Source organism: Coloeus monedula (assembly GCF_965178545.1).
Source record: "Coloeus monedula genome assembly, chromosome: 21".
Lineage (NCBI taxonomy): Eukaryota > Metazoa > Chordata > Aves > Passeriformes > Corvidae > Coloeus > Coloeus monedula.
Window position 1 is genome coordinate 9,165,075 of NC_138801.1, and position 16,297 is coordinate 9,181,371.

The 16,297-nt window shown below is 51.2% G+C and overlaps 1 protein-coding gene across 2 annotated transcripts in view; it reads right to left on the reverse strand.

Moving 5' to 3' along the window:
* The window catches only part of CACNA1B (calcium voltage-gated channel subunit alpha1 B), a gene marked incomplete at both ends in the record, with an annotated part of 261,208 nt that overhangs the window by 134,101 nt on the left and 110,810 nt on the right, over window positions 1-16,297 (reverse strand). For both annotated transcript variants that reach the window (XM_082295118.1, XM_082295117.1), the window contains one exon: window positions 4,816-4,919. In XM_082295118.1, coding sequence (XP_082151244.1) covers window positions 4,816-4,919 — 104 coding nt within the window. The remainder of the gene's footprint in view (window positions 1-4,815; window positions 4,920-16,297) is intronic.

The window sequence follows — 16,297 nt, forward strand, 5'->3', positions numbered from 1 at the left end:
TGGACCAGACTAAAAGCAAGGAGAAAGGCAGCAGAATCTCATCTCTTTCCATGCTGCAGCTCTTCTGCTTCAAATAATTAACACCAGGCAAAGTCAGATCCCAGCAGGAAACGGTGAACGCGGAACAAATGTGCAGGGAAATGAAGGATTGTCCCTGTAATGAGGGGAAGGAGGACAGAAGAACACTCTGCCATCGTGACAAATTAATCAGCACCGCTCTCCTCTGGCCTCTGCACGTCTTGTTTTATGATCTCAGTCTGGCAGAAGTCCTCAGGATGGGAAAACTTGTCATGAAATTCAGCAGAGTGAGTCCCTGAGCCAGCTATGCTCAGGGAGGTCAGGATGGGACTCACAAGGAGCTGCTCCAACCCCACAAAAACCCCAGGGAGCCAGGGACAGCAGTGACACAAAGATCCCCCAGGGAGCCTGGAGCATACCTCAGGGAGGGTGTTGGGATGGGATGAAGCATCCAGGCTGCTCAGAGAAGGGTGAGAAGAAGAATTAAAACCCTTTTTCCCTGCCCCATGTCCCCCTGCAAGGTGCCGGGGGCTGTGTCCTCTGCCAGGCTCCCAGTGTCACAAAGCTGCTGCGCCCATTCCAAATGCCTCCCCGCAGTCCCTGCCCCTGGTGATCCCATAAAACACAGGTGTGGCACATCCAGGACAGAGCAGGTCTGGGGAGAACCCAGCCCAGGCCCTGCGCAGCCTCCCCACGCTCCGAGATCGTAGCCAGAGGAGTAAACCCCGGCAACAACCATCACTCTTCACTGCCTGGGCTGGAAATACCTCAGGCTCCACCATAAATATTGGAGGACACGACAAGCAGCATTTTTCACACTCGAGAGGCGCAGACTCCCAGGATCCCAATGCATCATTCCGGGAGCGTGGCCTCTCTGGCCAAAATTCCGGCTGTCTCGCCACCCTCGACGCTCCCCCCGCCCCGCCTGAAATCCTGCCAAAAGGCACTTAGCCTGGAAATACGTTCAATCATCCTCCTCCCAGCATCCCAGGATAACGTTTATCCTCTTTGCATTGTGTAATCCAAAGCATCAAAACAGTTCTCCCATGTATTGTGTGGCATCAGCCAGCTCATTACCGGGCAGGATTAATACCCGAGCTGTAGGAAACTCCGTAATCCCAGCAGCCTGTGGAAAAAAACTGGGAGCTGGGATGAGGGGAGGCTGAGGGCTGGGAGGGGAACAGCAGCAGGAGGAGGGAAACAGCATTGGAGTGGCTGCTGAGGGAGGGAACACCTGGAAGCCAAGGTGGGAATGGAGTGGGGAATGGGGATTGGGATTGGGATAGGTGCCCAGTCCTTTGGGGCACAGGACAAGAGCCTGAGAGCAAGAAACCAGGATTAAATCAGAAAAAGCTCCACTGTGGGGCAGCGCTTCTCAACTCCACATGGGGATTTTTCCCTCCTCGCTGCAAACCACGGGCAGAGTTCAATAAAAAATTCATCAGGATCATCCCAGGGTGTTTTGTGGTCAAAAGCGAAGCCGTGACATCCCAAGCAGCAAATGACCCCCGTGTTTAAGGGACACGGGAGGGCAGCTGGGGTCAGCACTTCCTGACGTGGTTTGCAGTCAGAACAATCCCATGGTGCCACCAGAGGCATCCAATCTTTTTTTTTTTGTGGAAAAGCCGTATTCTGTTTTATTGCTACCAAAGAGTTTACAAAGGATCTAATAAAAATAACCTCCTGCTGCAGCCAGCACAGAAAGATGTTCCCAGAGAAATACATTATGGATACAAATTCCTAAACATTTTCACCGCTGCAGTTGTTCCACTCTTACCAAATGCCACCTCCATTTCTGGGAAGCAAAGTGTCCCCAGCTTTCTGGAACAGGGATAACATCACCAGAAGGGCTGGAGAGATGAGCCAGCAGAGCTTCAAAAGCAGGTGTCAAGTCTCCTAATTCCACCTAGTTTTCAATTATTTATGTTTGTCATTTATATTTTCCCTTTTTTTCTGTGTGTCTGTGACTGGGGAGTCACCCCAGCACAATTCCCAGCCCATGTTCTGAATTCCAGAATTCCACAAGCTGAAGGAAATGAGCTCCTAGATGTTACTGGTATCAAAAGGGAGAGGAATTTCTCCTCCTGCTCCTGCTCTCCTGGCCCTGTGCAGTCCTGAGCTCCCAAATCAGCTGTGGCACTGAGCAAAAGCTCCCGCAGAAGGAAATAATCTGTATTTTTCTGCTCTGTTGGGTTCAGCAGGGCTGCTGAGTTTTGTCAGTTCACGGAAGAATCAAGCAGCAGGGAAGGAAAATGGAAAGGGAGGGAATATAAAGTGAGGAGCAGAGAGGGAAAACCCCCACGAGGGACACAGAACCACTGCTCCAGAGCAGATGGGGTGCTGACTCCTGCTGGAGAGCCCCGGATATCCCATAAAAACCAACCAAACTCCCTGGATTTCAGGAGCTGTCTCCATCACAGCTCCCTTGTGCACCTCTGACCACTCCAGGAAAAGTCTCAATTCCCCTGGAAAACAGCCCAGTATTTCCTGTATTTCTGGGGTACAATTTCTGTGTTTTCTGGTGAGATCCAGCCTGCCAAGGGGGAGCCGATCCCAGTTTCCCCAGTCAGAGCTCTGCCTTTGGCACTGGGGGGAGCAGGTGCAGCCCAGCATCCACGGAGAGCCTGACATCCCTGTGGCACCACCAGGAATTCCTGAGCTCCCCGAGGTTGGGGTTTATATTTATATTCTGATTTTCCCAACACTTCCACATCCCCCTGGCACTTCCCTGCCTTTGCTGCTGTTACAGAATCACAGAATCCCTGAGGTTGGAAAAGACCTCTAAGATCAGCAAATCCAGCCAGCAGCCGTGTCCTCAAGTGCCACATCCACAGGTTTTTTGAACACTTCCAGGGATGCTGACACCCTGGGCAGCCCATGCCAAGGCTCTCCAAGCCTTCCCATGAAAACTTCTTTCTTACATCCGACCAAAACCTCTCCTGGCACAACTTGAGGCCATTTCCTCTCATCCTGTCCTGTAATTCCAGAGGGATCAGCAGAGAGGGAAGGTTGTTTGCTCTTTCTTCCAAACCGGGTTTCATCTCTTGTTGCACATTTTGAGAGTCTGAAGATGCCACTGGGGTCAATTTTCCAGGATTTGTTCAAACAGGGCCTCCCCACCCTCACAGGGAAGGATTTTTTATACATTTTATGCCTTTTTCCTTCCCTGCTCAGCACCTCCAGGCCCACCAGGAGCCCTGCACCCCACACCTGTGCTGTGATGTTTATTCCCTCAACCTCTCCCCAGGAATTATTCCAGGCAAGGATGTCAAACCACTGGGTGAAACAGAAATTAAAAGCTCCCCTCTGTGAGGCAGATTTTCTCCTCCTCACCGCTGACAAAGGGAAGCCTGCACAGAGCTGTGTTTTTACATTTATAGAATATTCATATTTTGCCCCAAGCAACAAGAGGCTTTCAGGAGAGTCAGGCAGAGGTCTCCAGCTCCTGCTCACCAAACCCCTTTGATTCCAGCACAAAGGAGCAGGAGCCTGCAGGATTTGGGGTTGGTTTTAAATCCCACGGATCGTTTCAGCCAGTGTGGGCTGACCCCAGTGTGGAAGGAGGGAGACGAGGCACCTGATGAACCACATGTAGAGGGTACTCCCTTTAAATCAGCCATCAGACAAAGCCTCTGGTACACCAGATGCCCTATAAATGGCTTTGATCAGTTATTGATCAGTTCTAAATGGCTGTGATCAGTTATTGATCAGTTCTAAATGGCTGTGATCAGTTATTGATCGTGATGATTATTCCTGAGCTGAAGGGTGCGACACAGCCTCACCCACAGCCCTCTCCCCTCCTCAAACACCACCACACTGCTGCCCACAGCCTGTGCTTTGAGGAGGAAAATAACAACAAAATAATACAAATCAGCATTGGAAACGTTCTTTGGAAAGCACTTTCCTTTCTCCAGTCACTTTAAAAAGCTGCAGCACTGAACGGCTTTTACCACACGGCAGCAGCAATTCTTTTTCCTTCCCCTGCTGCCAAGAGGCAGAAAAAAAATCCAGATTTTAATACATCTCTGTGATCTCAATCACCTGCCTGCTCTCAGAAGAAACTCAGGCAGAATGAGGTGCCAAAGTCCGAGAGCTTTATAGCCCTGGAGTGTGTTAATTGCAGATCCCATCTCCCCAGATGCTGGGAATGTTCCAGCCTCACGCTTGGCACCTTGATTCCTGCAAAGGTCCAAAGCCAAAACTCAGCTGCAACAAACACCGAATCCCTGGCTGACCCCTGGGGTTTGAGCATCGAGGGACCAGCGTGTCCCCAAAATCCAGACATTGGCTCAAGCAGGTAGAGATTAAACAAACAAAAGAAGGCAACAAAAAATCAAACCTGAAAAAACAAAGAACAACCACCAAAAAAAAAAGCAAAAACCTGAGATCTTTTAACTGCCTTGGGTTTGAGCTTCCCCTTTCCCCAGGGGTTGCTGCATTATCAACATTTCCATGTCCCACTCCAGCCTTTTATTGGCACCAGCAGGTTCCTGATGGCTTTTCAAGGCAGCACAGAAGTGTCAGCTGCACTGACCCAAACCAGCCTAATTCCAGGAGTTCACTTAACTCCTGGGTCTGGATTCAGAGTCATCTCAGTTCAGGGTTTTTCACCAGCCTGTCCCCATCCTAGGGCTCTACAGAAATATTCCCTGCAAGGAGAGGACGGGGTAGGACATGTGGGAAGGGGACACAGTGAGATGTGTGACCCATCTCTCCCAGTAACATCCCCGCCCAGTGCTGAAATTACCACATCTTCCCTTTCCATATCCAGGTGAGGACAAAAAGTCATTGCCTTACCCTGATAAGACGCCCAGCACCAAGTTGAGCATGAAGAAAGAGCCTATGATGATGAGAGGGATGAAGTAAAGCCAATTCCAGGTATTTCCTGCAGCGTCGTTTGTCTGGAAACAAAGGGAAAAGGGAGAGACAAACACAAGTATTATTTCACTTTGGAAAGAAAACACCACACAGAACCTGCAGGGCAGAGGAGATTCCCCTTGGAATTCCATAGGAGGGTCCACCACTGATGTTCTGGTCAGTTCTGGTGTGTTCACCAGGTGAAATTCCAGCCAAAGCACTGATTGTCCCAACATCCACACCACGGTTTATCCTTAGCTCCAGTGAGAAGATCCCTCAGATCTCTCTGGCAGTGACCTGATGAGGGGATCGAGGTGACCTGGGTGTGAGGGGATGTCCTGGAGGGCAGGAGGTTCTGCTGAGGGATCAGCCCAGACTGGACCCATGGGGGTCACACCAATGGGCTGAGGGTCAGCAAAGGTCCTGCCCTTGGGTCACAGCTCCAGGCTGGGCCAGAGGGGTTGGGAAAGATGGGAAAGGCCCTGGGGGTGCTGTGACAGCAGCTGGACATGATCCAGGTGTGCCCAGGTGGGCAAGAGGCCAGTGGCACCTGGGCTGTCCCAGCCATGGTGTGTCCAGCAGGACCAGGGCAGTGCCCATCCCCTGTGCTGGGACACCTCAAATCCTGTGTCCAGTTCTGGGCTCCTCAAGAAGGACATTGAGGGGCTGGAGCGTGTCCAGGGAAGGGGCTGGAGCCCCAGGAGAGGCTGAGGGAGCTGGGAAAGGGGCTCAGGCTGGAGCAAAGGAGGCTCAGGGGGGACCTTGTGGCTCTGCACAAGTCCCTGACAGGAGGGGGCAGCCGGGGGGGTCGGGCTCTGCTCGCAGGGAACAGGGACAGGAGGAGAGGGAACGGCCTCAGGCTGGGCCTGGGCAGGCTCAGGGTGGATATTGGGGAGAATTCCTTCTGGAAAGGATTGTCCAGCCTGGCACAGCTGCCCAGGGCAGTGCTGGAGTCAGTCCCTGGAGGGATTTAAAAGCCGCGTAGCAGACATGGGTTAGTGCTGGAGGAATGGTTGGACACCACCTTAAAGGCCTTTTCCAACCACAGCTCCAGGCTGAGCCTGCTGCAGGACCAAACCACATTTTTAGGTGGCCTTGGCCTGTGCAGGCTCTCCAGAGCAGCCTCCTCCCTGCCCACCTCGGCTCTCCCTCCCCCGGGCTCAGCGTCAGCCCCGCATTTCCATCTGAACCGAGCCATTCCCGGAGGGAACCACAGCCTTCCCTCCAGCCGGGCTGCAACTGAGCCCAGAATCTGCTCACACATGGATAAGGAGTCCACAAGAAACCCGGGATCTATGGAATGATGGAACTGCACATCTGCTGGCTGAGCACCTCGGGCTCCTGTCAGCCGAACCCACCCTGAGGCGGCAGCAGTGGGAGACGAAGGGGAGGGAAGGGTGGTGGAGTTCATGACAAAGTTTCTGCATTCATCAGCCTCGAGGGAGCTCTTTGGGGAACTGCTGAGAAGGAAAACGTCACATGGCCATTGACAGAATCCCAGTGCTGAGGAAAATGCAAATTCCTCTCTTGTGAGGAAAGAATGCAGCAATCTGAGGATCTGGTGTTGGGTGTAAGGGAAAGGGAGCAGAAAGGAAAGACCTAAACACGTTCTCCTTGTCCTTCTCCCTCTTCCTGCAGGGGGTAAAGAAATCCAGGAACACCAAGCTCACCTCCCTGCCCAAAGGCAGAGCCCCCAGAGAAGTGCTCAGATACCAACTGGCAAAAACTGCATTAATTCTGATATTGGTGCCTTTGACTTATTATCTGTGGTGCTTTTTGGTCACTGTGCCCAATCATATTCCCAAGAGTAGTTTTGCTTGCAGGATTCACAGAGAGAAGCACTTTAAATGCGCTTTGTTTCAGCTGTGCACACACTTGGTGCCACCTCAAAAAGTCTCGGTGTAAGAAGTCACCCAACAAAGAGCAAACCCCACAATGTCAGAGCATTTCTCACAGGTGATAACATTTAAAAGTAAATACAAGTATTTGTATTTACAAACACAAGTGATTGCCCCCTGGGGTTTGTTAATAGGGTGCAATTCTGCACCCATCCTTCCTCCAGGAACAGGCTGCAAACACGATACAAACATCTCTCCAAACAGCAAACACCCTCAGGAGTGTCTGTGTCAGCTGATCAGTGACTCAGAGGAGAGGAATGGGCACTCACAAACCACCCTGCTCAAGGCAGAACCAGCACGGCAGGGACAAATGGATCTGAGGAGAAACAGACTGGGAAAATGGGAGCAGAAATGCAGGGAAAGCTCTGAGCTGCCCAGTTAGGGTTTTGAAGGTTTGGAATATCTGACATCCCACCCTACTTCTTCATTCCCTGTTTTGTCTTCCCAGTCCTCTCTCTCTTTGCTTTCAGCTCTCTCCTTGCCCTGTTCTCCATCTCTGCAGATGGGCTCAGAGGGAACAAGGAAACTCATCCTCAGTGCTTCCTTCCCACCACAGGAGGGAAGAAAGAGCCAGTGATGATGAGAGGGATGAAGTAAAGCCAATTCCAGGTGTTGCCTGCAGCACCATTTGTCTGGAAAGAGAAAAAAGGAGGAGTGGGGAAGAGCCTGGGACAGGTTTCTACATTTCGGGGCCGTTCTTCAGTTCTCATCTTGTCAAGCAAACATCTCTGGTTGGAGCAGGCAGATCCCATTCAGGGAGGGCTCCGTGGGTCCCTTCCAGCTGAGGATATTCCATGGTTCTGCGAGGCTGGGAATGCTGTCAGCCAGGCAAGGGGGGCTGCAGAACCCATGGGGAGGAGCTGGAGGAAGGAACAGATGGGAGAAGGGGAAACCACATAAACATGCAGAGGGAGCGCGGCGGGTTCACTGCTGCCAAACGATCGTTTATCGTTTATTTATCCATCTGAAGCCCAAACTTGGCGACAGATCCACAACTCCATGCCACGATCAAAGCCCTTAAAAATGAAATGTGTTGAAATACAAGCAATTACCCAGCCTTCCCTGAGCTTTTGCTGGGTTCCCTTCTGCTCAGGGCAGGGCAGGGCCTGGCTCTGTTTGCTCTGCCTTGCTCCCAAGGGTCCAGGACAAACTCCACTTTGGATACGGTAACAAACACCAGGCAAAAGTGGTGACAAACTGCTCCTGAAAAAGCAGAGCCTTCATGGATGTGCAACACCTTTCCCAGTGCTCCCAGGTGAGCTGGAACCCAAGCACAGAGTACAGCACCTGCTCTGCCACGGGGAGATGCTTTAATGACTCAAAAGCTGTTTGCTGCCAGGAAAACCAAACCCCTTCCCCCAGGGAAAGCCCCCAGAGTCCCACAGGCAGCTCTGTCTGCCCTGAGCCCCCCATCCGCTGAGCTCCAGGCTCACTCATTAAGCAGCAGGAGCCAAGAGATCAAATCAATTTCTATGTTCCAGCTACAACATTTCACTGCTGTAACTTCTGCCTGCCTGTCAGTGCCACTTGAGCCCACAGAGACATAACAGGAGGGCAAGAGAAATGAAATACTTGACAAAATGTGGCAAAATTACATCTTGAAATTCAGGAGGGGTTCACAGGTGCCTCTCACGCTGCTCCTGAGCCTTGTGGTTAAAAACAGCCACAGGGCTCTTCACAAGAACCTCCTGAGCTGTGCCCACACCTGGCCCCAGGAGTGCCCTGGGCATGGAAAGATCCATGTCCCCTAAATGTGACATCACAAGGCTCCCACAGCTGCACGGGAGGAAACTGAGGCATCCAAGGGACACTTGCAGGGCCACTGTGATCTCCACCTCAAGCATGAAGCCCACATGAACTCTCCAGCCCCTGGAGTGCTCTCCCTAAAAAGTCTCAGCTCTGCTCAGCCTCCGGCTGCTCCCATGCCCTGACCTGGCACTTGAGCAGGATGCACCCAGCATGCTAAACTCTGATTTAAATCCCCAAAAACCTCCCTCCAGCCTGTTCCAGGTGCCCCTGCTCCATCAGCCACCCTGGAGCTGCTGTCCCTGCTCACAGCTGAGTGCAAAGGACAACATTTCTGTGTTCACTCCACACACCCAGGGGCTCTCTCCTCCCTCCACGTGCAGTGCTGGTGTCCCCAGGCAGTGACAGCACGGCCACCCCTCGAGGTGCAGGGATCTGTGGGGAATTCTGTCAGCTGTAGCAAACTCAGAAGCCAAAGGCTGCTGTCTCACAGGGAGATTAATGCCCTGAGCTGGAGAGCGGGGTGTTCTCCAGCACAGCACACGATGCTTCCCACCACCAGGCCTTTTGTGACTCGTCCAGCACAGAGCAAGGCCGGGATTAATCCTCACTTTGTGTCTCAGGCACGCAGAGCTGTGTTAACAAGGTGGCAGCTGTGTCTGGTTATTAATTCATTTCAAGATCTGTTTCGAAACAATCGACTTGAAAGCAGCCAACTGCTGCTGGCGCTGTGCTGCAGAGCCCGGAGATGCTTTTGTATCTCCTTTCATCTCCTCTCCTGCAGCCCTGGCCACTGCCCATGTTCCCAGAGCTGCTCCAAGGGGAGTTTCCTCATCCCTGGAAGTGTCCAAGGCCACGTTGGATGGGGCTTGCAGCACCCTGGCATGGTGGAGGTGGAATGAGGTGATCTTTAAGGTCTCTTCCCACCCCAGCCAGTCTGGGATTCACACCCTGGAGCTCCTCGTTGCTGCAGGACCAGCAGCAGCTCTGCTCCAGCCCCATCTCATCGCCAGCAAATGACCAAAAAAGCCTTGCCTGCTCCAGCATCCTTCTCCCAGCCCATCCCCATCCCTTCACTGGCTCTCCAGGCTCTCTGCCTGCTTTCAGCTCCTTGCTGCCCATCCCCAGGGAGACTCAGATCACCCCCAGATCCCACTGCTGATTCCAGACTGAGTTTGGGGCTGATCAAAGGGAGCAGGAGCTGCTTTGGGAGGGGATGGAACTTCACTTCACATAAAATAACCTTTAATGTGAAAGACAAACAATTAAGGGGCTGCCATGCAAATGTTTCCAGATCGGGGGTCAATAAAGGGATTTAATTTGACAGGTACAGCCAGGCACCACGGACCATTTGCTTTTACCGTGTTTTTAATCAAAATACAAAACACAGCACACCTCGATTTACTCATTGAAGCTAATCAGTGGCACAGCCTGACTTATTCAGGGCAATTAAAGGGTAATATTCCCTTAGTTAAGTGCTTTTGCATGGAGGAGAACTCTCTTTACCCTCCATCTGATTTTTCACAGCTCTCTCCTCACTATTTCTGATAATTAGCAAAGCTATTTATGGGTGATTTATTTCTCTCTGCTCCTATTCTTACATTTAAATGAACACAGAAATTGCTAAGAATAAAATCAAAAATGTCCCAAGCACGTACAAGAGCAGTGGAACCTGCCTTATGATGAAAACAGAAGGAGAAAAAAAGCCTTTTTTTAAAAAAAAGGCTTTCATTTTTTCAACCGTCTGTAGCCTTTCTGACCCACAAACACCACCAAGCCCTGCCCCGAGAAGGTCTCTGCTGCAATCCCCAGCCTCACAGGGGGTGAAACTGGGGCACAGCCAGGTAAAAGTTGAGCTGCTTCCACATTCCCCAGCACAGCATCGAGAGAAATCTCATTTCTCAAGTGCTGACCCCATGTGCTGCTCCGCAGAGAACACACCAGGATCTGCAGAAAGCTTTTCCTTTCTCTCCCCATCCCAGTTTAAATACAATTTCGGCTCGAATCCAGCCCAGTTTCTCTGGTTTCTGACTCTCAGATGTTCCAGCCCAGTTCAGGGAGCATCTGATGCTCAGCTCTGCAGGGCCTGGACAGCTGGGGCAGCGCTGCCCATGACCCTCCAGAGCCAAATTCAGCTGGCACAGGAACGTCCCCACGGATGCTCTGGGGCTGTGCCACTCCCAGGAGGGAGATGGCAGAGCCTGGGGTGCTCTGTGGGAAGGATAACACTAAAATGGGATTGTTAATGAAATTAGTGGTCGGTCCAAACCGTGCTCTGAGTACAGCCAGGTGAGGCTGGGTTGGGGTTCAGAGCATCCCCCCAGTTGGGATCAGTGGGATCAGGTGGGTCAGAGCAGGTGCCACTGCATGGAAAGGGGGGGAATTAAAGTAAAAGTGCCCCCAACAAGCTGCAGGGAACTGGGAGCCAAGCTCAAACACCAATTCTTAGGATTCTGCGAGGAAAACCCCTTAGCTGGAGGTTTCCATGGCTGGAAGTGGGACGGGTGGGATTTCAGGAAGCTCTAAACTTCACACAAGGTCCAGACAACAATTTCCCAGAAATCACAGAATCACAGGTTGGAAGAGACCTTCAAGATCACCGAGTCCATCCCATGCCCTAACACTGCCTCAACTGACCCATGGCACTGAGTGCCACATCCAATCCTTTTCTAAACACATCCAGGGACGGTGACTCCACCACCTCCCTGGGCAGACAATTCCAGGACCTTATCACTCTTTCAGTGAAAAACTTTTCCCTAACATCCAGCCTAAATTTCCCTTGGTGCAGCTTGAGACTGTGTCCTCTCATTCTGTCACTTGTTGCCTGAGGCTGGTCTTAAGCCACACCAGGGGAAGTTTAGGCTGGACATTAGGAAAAAACTCTTCACTGAAAGAGGGATTGAGCACTGGAAGGGGCTGCCCAGGAAGGTGGAGGTGTCACTGTCCCTGGAGGTGACACTCAATGCCATGGTTTAGTTGAGCAGGTGCTGTTAGGTCATAGATTGAGACCATCAAGTCCAAAGGTCTTTTCCAACCTGATTTTGTGAGTCCGTGATCTGATCTCCTCCTAGAGCACATCACAGCTGTGCCTTTGTGGTGGGTTTTGGACACCAGGAAAGATCCCATGGCTGAGGATGTTTCCTGGGAGCCCTTTGGGATGGGGGCAGCAGCTGTGGGAAAAGCCTTCAGAGAGCCCCCAGTGGTCTCTGCTCTCCCCTCACACCAGAGCCCTGACAAAGCCTGAACTCCTGGGAAGAGAACCCCAAACCCCCGGCACATTTACTCAAATCTGTGTTCCTGAGAAGATCCTCTCTCTTTGGAGTCTTTGAGCTATTCCACTCCTCCTTTCCACCTTCACACACACCTAGATCACCACCCCTTTAGGATTCACATTTTCCACCTTTTATTTCCCATGACAGAACTCAGAAAGTCCCCGGAAGAGTGAAGGGAGCTGTAATTCCCTCAAACACATCAATCCAGAGCCGGGCTTTCCTCTGAAAGCACCCAAATGCATAAAATCAACCCAAATACCAGAAGACTCCAGGTAAAATCCTCAAAGCTGGCAGCATTTGAACTCTGTGCAATAGCAGTAGATGTAGGGACACGTTCTGACTGTAGCTGTTGCAGGCAATAATAACATTAATTCAGCCAAGTTTAAATAGAAGCAAATCCTCCCCTTTGTTTCTCCCCTTCTCCAGAGCTGGGGAGGCTGGAAAAGCAAAACCACTGCTGGTTTATGCCTTGATCCAAAGGCTTATGGCACCAATATATCAATACATAAATATGCTAGCAGGGCTTCTTAATAAAAAATTCATTCTCTCCCCAGCTAGCATGAACTCACTCAGCTGCTTTATTCATGAGCCTGCCTGGCACTGGGAAAGCTCTGCCACCGTCAGAAATAACAGGCTGGCCAAGGGACTCTACCTCTTTTTGAATGCTTTTGTTTTTATTTCATAGCCTCTCCTCCCTTTCTTTTATTTTTAACCAGCTGCTCCTGGCGGGGACAAGTGAGGCACGTTTAGGGTGAGGAAGGGCAGGCCTCTGGCTGGGGTTCTCAAGAGGAAGTTTTGCCCCAGCAAACACCTGCCCAGCCCCTCTCTGAGCCCCACGGGGCACTTATCTGGAAGATAAGGAGGATTTAAGGCTGGGTTAGATGGGGCTTGAAGCACCCAGCTCTGGTGGAAGCTGTCCCTATCCTCAGCAGGGAGGTTGGAACGAGATGATCTTTAAGATTCCTTCCAACCCAAACCATTCAGTGATTCTCTGGTGATGCATTTCACACATTTTACCACAAACCTGAAAGCCACAGAGCTCACGAGACCAAGGAACTCCAACAGCTTCACAAAACGTGACTCAAGCTGAGCTGCGACAGGGGCAGCCAGTTGATCCAGCAAAACTCCAAATATTCTGATTCCCACCAGCAGTGCCTCAGTCACCCATCTTCAGCTTTCTCTGAGCACACAGAACTTGCATTTTCGGGGAAGGGGCACAAGGAGAGCACAGGAGCTCCTGGGGCTGGGTTGTGCAGTTGGAGGGAGCACCTTGAAAAGCAGGCTCTGCTGTTGAGCTTGGAATTCTCATCGAGCACAAACCATTCAATGCCTGAGAGAATTCCTGTGTGAGTCAAGCTGCACCTGGAATAAGTTCAGTGCTCTCTGCATGTGCTTTTCTTACTCTGCAAAGGCTTCAGCTGTCTGAAGAGTCAAAGCTGGCCCCAAATGTGCTCCAAAAGTCCCGAGGAGGGAGAAATATCCACAGGAATAAATGTATAAAACACAGACACACATTTAGAGCCCTGCTCAGTTTGGCTGCTCAGGGACACACAAGATTTTCAGACAGGGATCATTCAGGCCCACTCAGGGATTTGCTGGTCTAGTGAGTAGATGCAGAATTAACTTTTCCTGCCACTCAGCAGCCCCTGGGCCGTGCAGCCCCTCGGTCAGCAGGGCAGAGCCAGTCACACGGAGCGATTCCCAGAGCACCACAGCAACCCAATACTTCATCATTTTCTGGCTTTGAGCAGAGGAAATTGTGGGGCAAGGCCCAAAATCACTGCAAATAACAACAGCCCTAAGAATAATGCCCAGGCTTCCTCATCATCCTAATGCAGATCCAGATTCCTCCTGATTTTCCCTCTAAACATCGCCAGCAAAGATTCCCGAGAAGTTTTCAGCAGCAGGAAATTGGTTGAATGAATGAAAGCCTTGATTCCATCGCATAAAATCATAACCATGGGCTGCTGTTACACACCTGCATTCTGCAGCAGAGGACTGGGAATGAGCAGAGCATCGATTTATTTAGGTTGGGCCCACCTTCTCATTCTTACCTTCTAATGAGACACCTCCAACAGCTCAGACTTTCCTTAATTATGAGCAAAAAACATCCTTGTGGATAAATCTGCAGCTCAGGAGCTGGAGCTGAGAGCTCAGTCCCACAGAATTCAGAGCACAGCAGAGCCCCCGAGGCCCAGCAGCCCTTTGTCAATGCAATCCCTACTCAGAACAAGATTCCAAAGGTATTTTATCCCTCCCATTTCCCTGCTTCAGACAAAACAGAACAAAAAACCAGTTGGTCACAATCCTCTGGGCTCTATCTCAAGATGTTTCACAAGGTTTTGTGAAGATATTTTAAATAGAAAAGGATTCTCTGCTATAGGAAAAGAAAAAAAGGTTTTTCCCAAGCACAGGCCTTGCCAAGTTGTTCCAAATTTGAATGAAAACTGCCTGTGAAATTCCAAATTGAAGTGTGAATATGTTTACTCCAGTGTATATTCATTAAGCCTGTAAAAAACGATGAGAGCAGCTCAAAGCTGCTCATCTCTGTATTCCAGGAGTCCTTTGTGGGAGGGAACAGTCTGGGAACAGGGATGGACAGCAAAGGTGTTGCCAGAGGCCACACTGATAAAAAAACCAACCCCAGAAGGGGCAGGGACACTCAGGGGGCTTTGGGATGAGCTGCTTCCCACAGTTCCTGGGTGATTTTCCTCCCTTGCAAGGGATTTGCTGGATTTTAGAATCACAGAATATTTTGGGTTGCAAGGGACCTTAAAGCCCACCTCATCCCACCCCCTGCCATGGGCAGGGACACCTTTCACTATCCCAGGCTGCTCCAGGCCCCATCCAGCCTGGCCTTGGACACAATAAAAAAATAAAAGCAATGCTATAATAAAAAAAGGATTTAAAATTTCCTATTGGAAAGGCTCTGTCATGCCAGGAACTTTATCTGTCGGAGGAAAAACAACGGGGTGCCTGAGAGGTGGTGGCTGTCCCATCCCTGGAAGTGTCCAAGGCCAGGCTGGACAGGGCTTGGAGCACCCTGGGACAGTGGAAGGTGTCCCTGCCCACCCTCTGCACCCAGGGCATGTAATCTGTTGAGAAAAGAGCAAAAATTTTGCCCAGAGCCCCCACAGCCTCTTCTGCTGGAGCACGGATTTGGGGCTGCCCTCAGAACAACAAAATCGAGTGACAGCTCCGCTTGTGGTTTCCTCAGAACCGTTCTGTCCCTCCGTGTCACCGCAGCCCCAGACGCAGCAGGGATGGCAGAGGGCTGGGTTCTGTGAGCACCCAGCAGCCTTTTTCATCCTGGGCAGGAAAGCGACTGCCAGGCACGCTCAGAGCTGTTTGGACCCTCGGTGCTTTCATGCTGCCGAGCTGCGAGGGCATCTCTTCAGCTGGAGATTTTTTTCCTTGGCAAGCCCCCATGATTACGCTGCTGTTTGGAGACATTTCATGGCTTTTCAGAAAGCAATTGCTGAGACTCTTGGAGTTTGTCTGATATATGTCACTCTCCTGCTGTAGGTCTGAAACCTCTCCTATTAAACCTGGAGGTGGCCACCCCACAGTCATTTGGAATAAATCTTCCCTGAGACATTAAATAAACCCCAGAAGATTCAGGGAGGCACTTGAGCTCCTGTTCAGCTTCACACATTTGCTCGAGTGCTGTTCTGAGCAGGGCAATTTGCTGGAGCAGGGTTGAGACGTCTCAATCCTCTCCAGCCTCGGAGGGAACGTCCACGTGGGCACGGGGTCAGCCAGGCTGCGTTCCCAGATGGATGGAGAGCCAGGCGTGGGCACAAACGTGTGGCACTCTTGGCATTTCAATATTCCAAAGCCATTTTAGCCTCAGGCTTGCTCCACAGTTCCTGCTCTTTGGATTTCTGCAGATCTTCCAGAGGAGGAGGCATGCAAAGCCCGCATCCCTAAAACAGCCGGGAATTCAGCCCTTGGGCAAAAGGGCCCTGCAGCCCTCGGGAATCCAGGATGAGTGATGGGTATCAGCCAGGGCACAACTGAGACTGGGGTGGGATTCTTGTGCTGTCAGCTCGCACAGGGTCCATCAGCTGTGCAGATTCCTCCTTTCACCACGTGCTTTCCTCTCACAGAACCTTGTGCTGCTTGTTCGGTGCTCCACGAGGGATTTTTCCTACAAATCCATGGATGCTCACACCAATTTATTGCCCTGCTGGGTTACACACACCCGACCAGGTCTCATTAGCAGCGAGTTTGTTACTCCAAAGCCTGGAGTGAGGCTTTTCCCCGGGCAAAAGGGAGCTGAGGAATCCACTCCATCTGCTGCTCAGGAGAGTTTGGACACAGAGCTCCAGGGAGGAGTTTAAGGCACGGAGAAGTTTGGATATTTTTACACACGTGGGTGGTAGGGGAGTGTGTTTACACAAGAATTTCTGAGATTTGAGGTGCTGAGATGTCTGGCACACACCGGTGATCAGCTAAATGAATGAAGTTTGACCTAAAACACTGATTTTTCTACGTTATAATAAA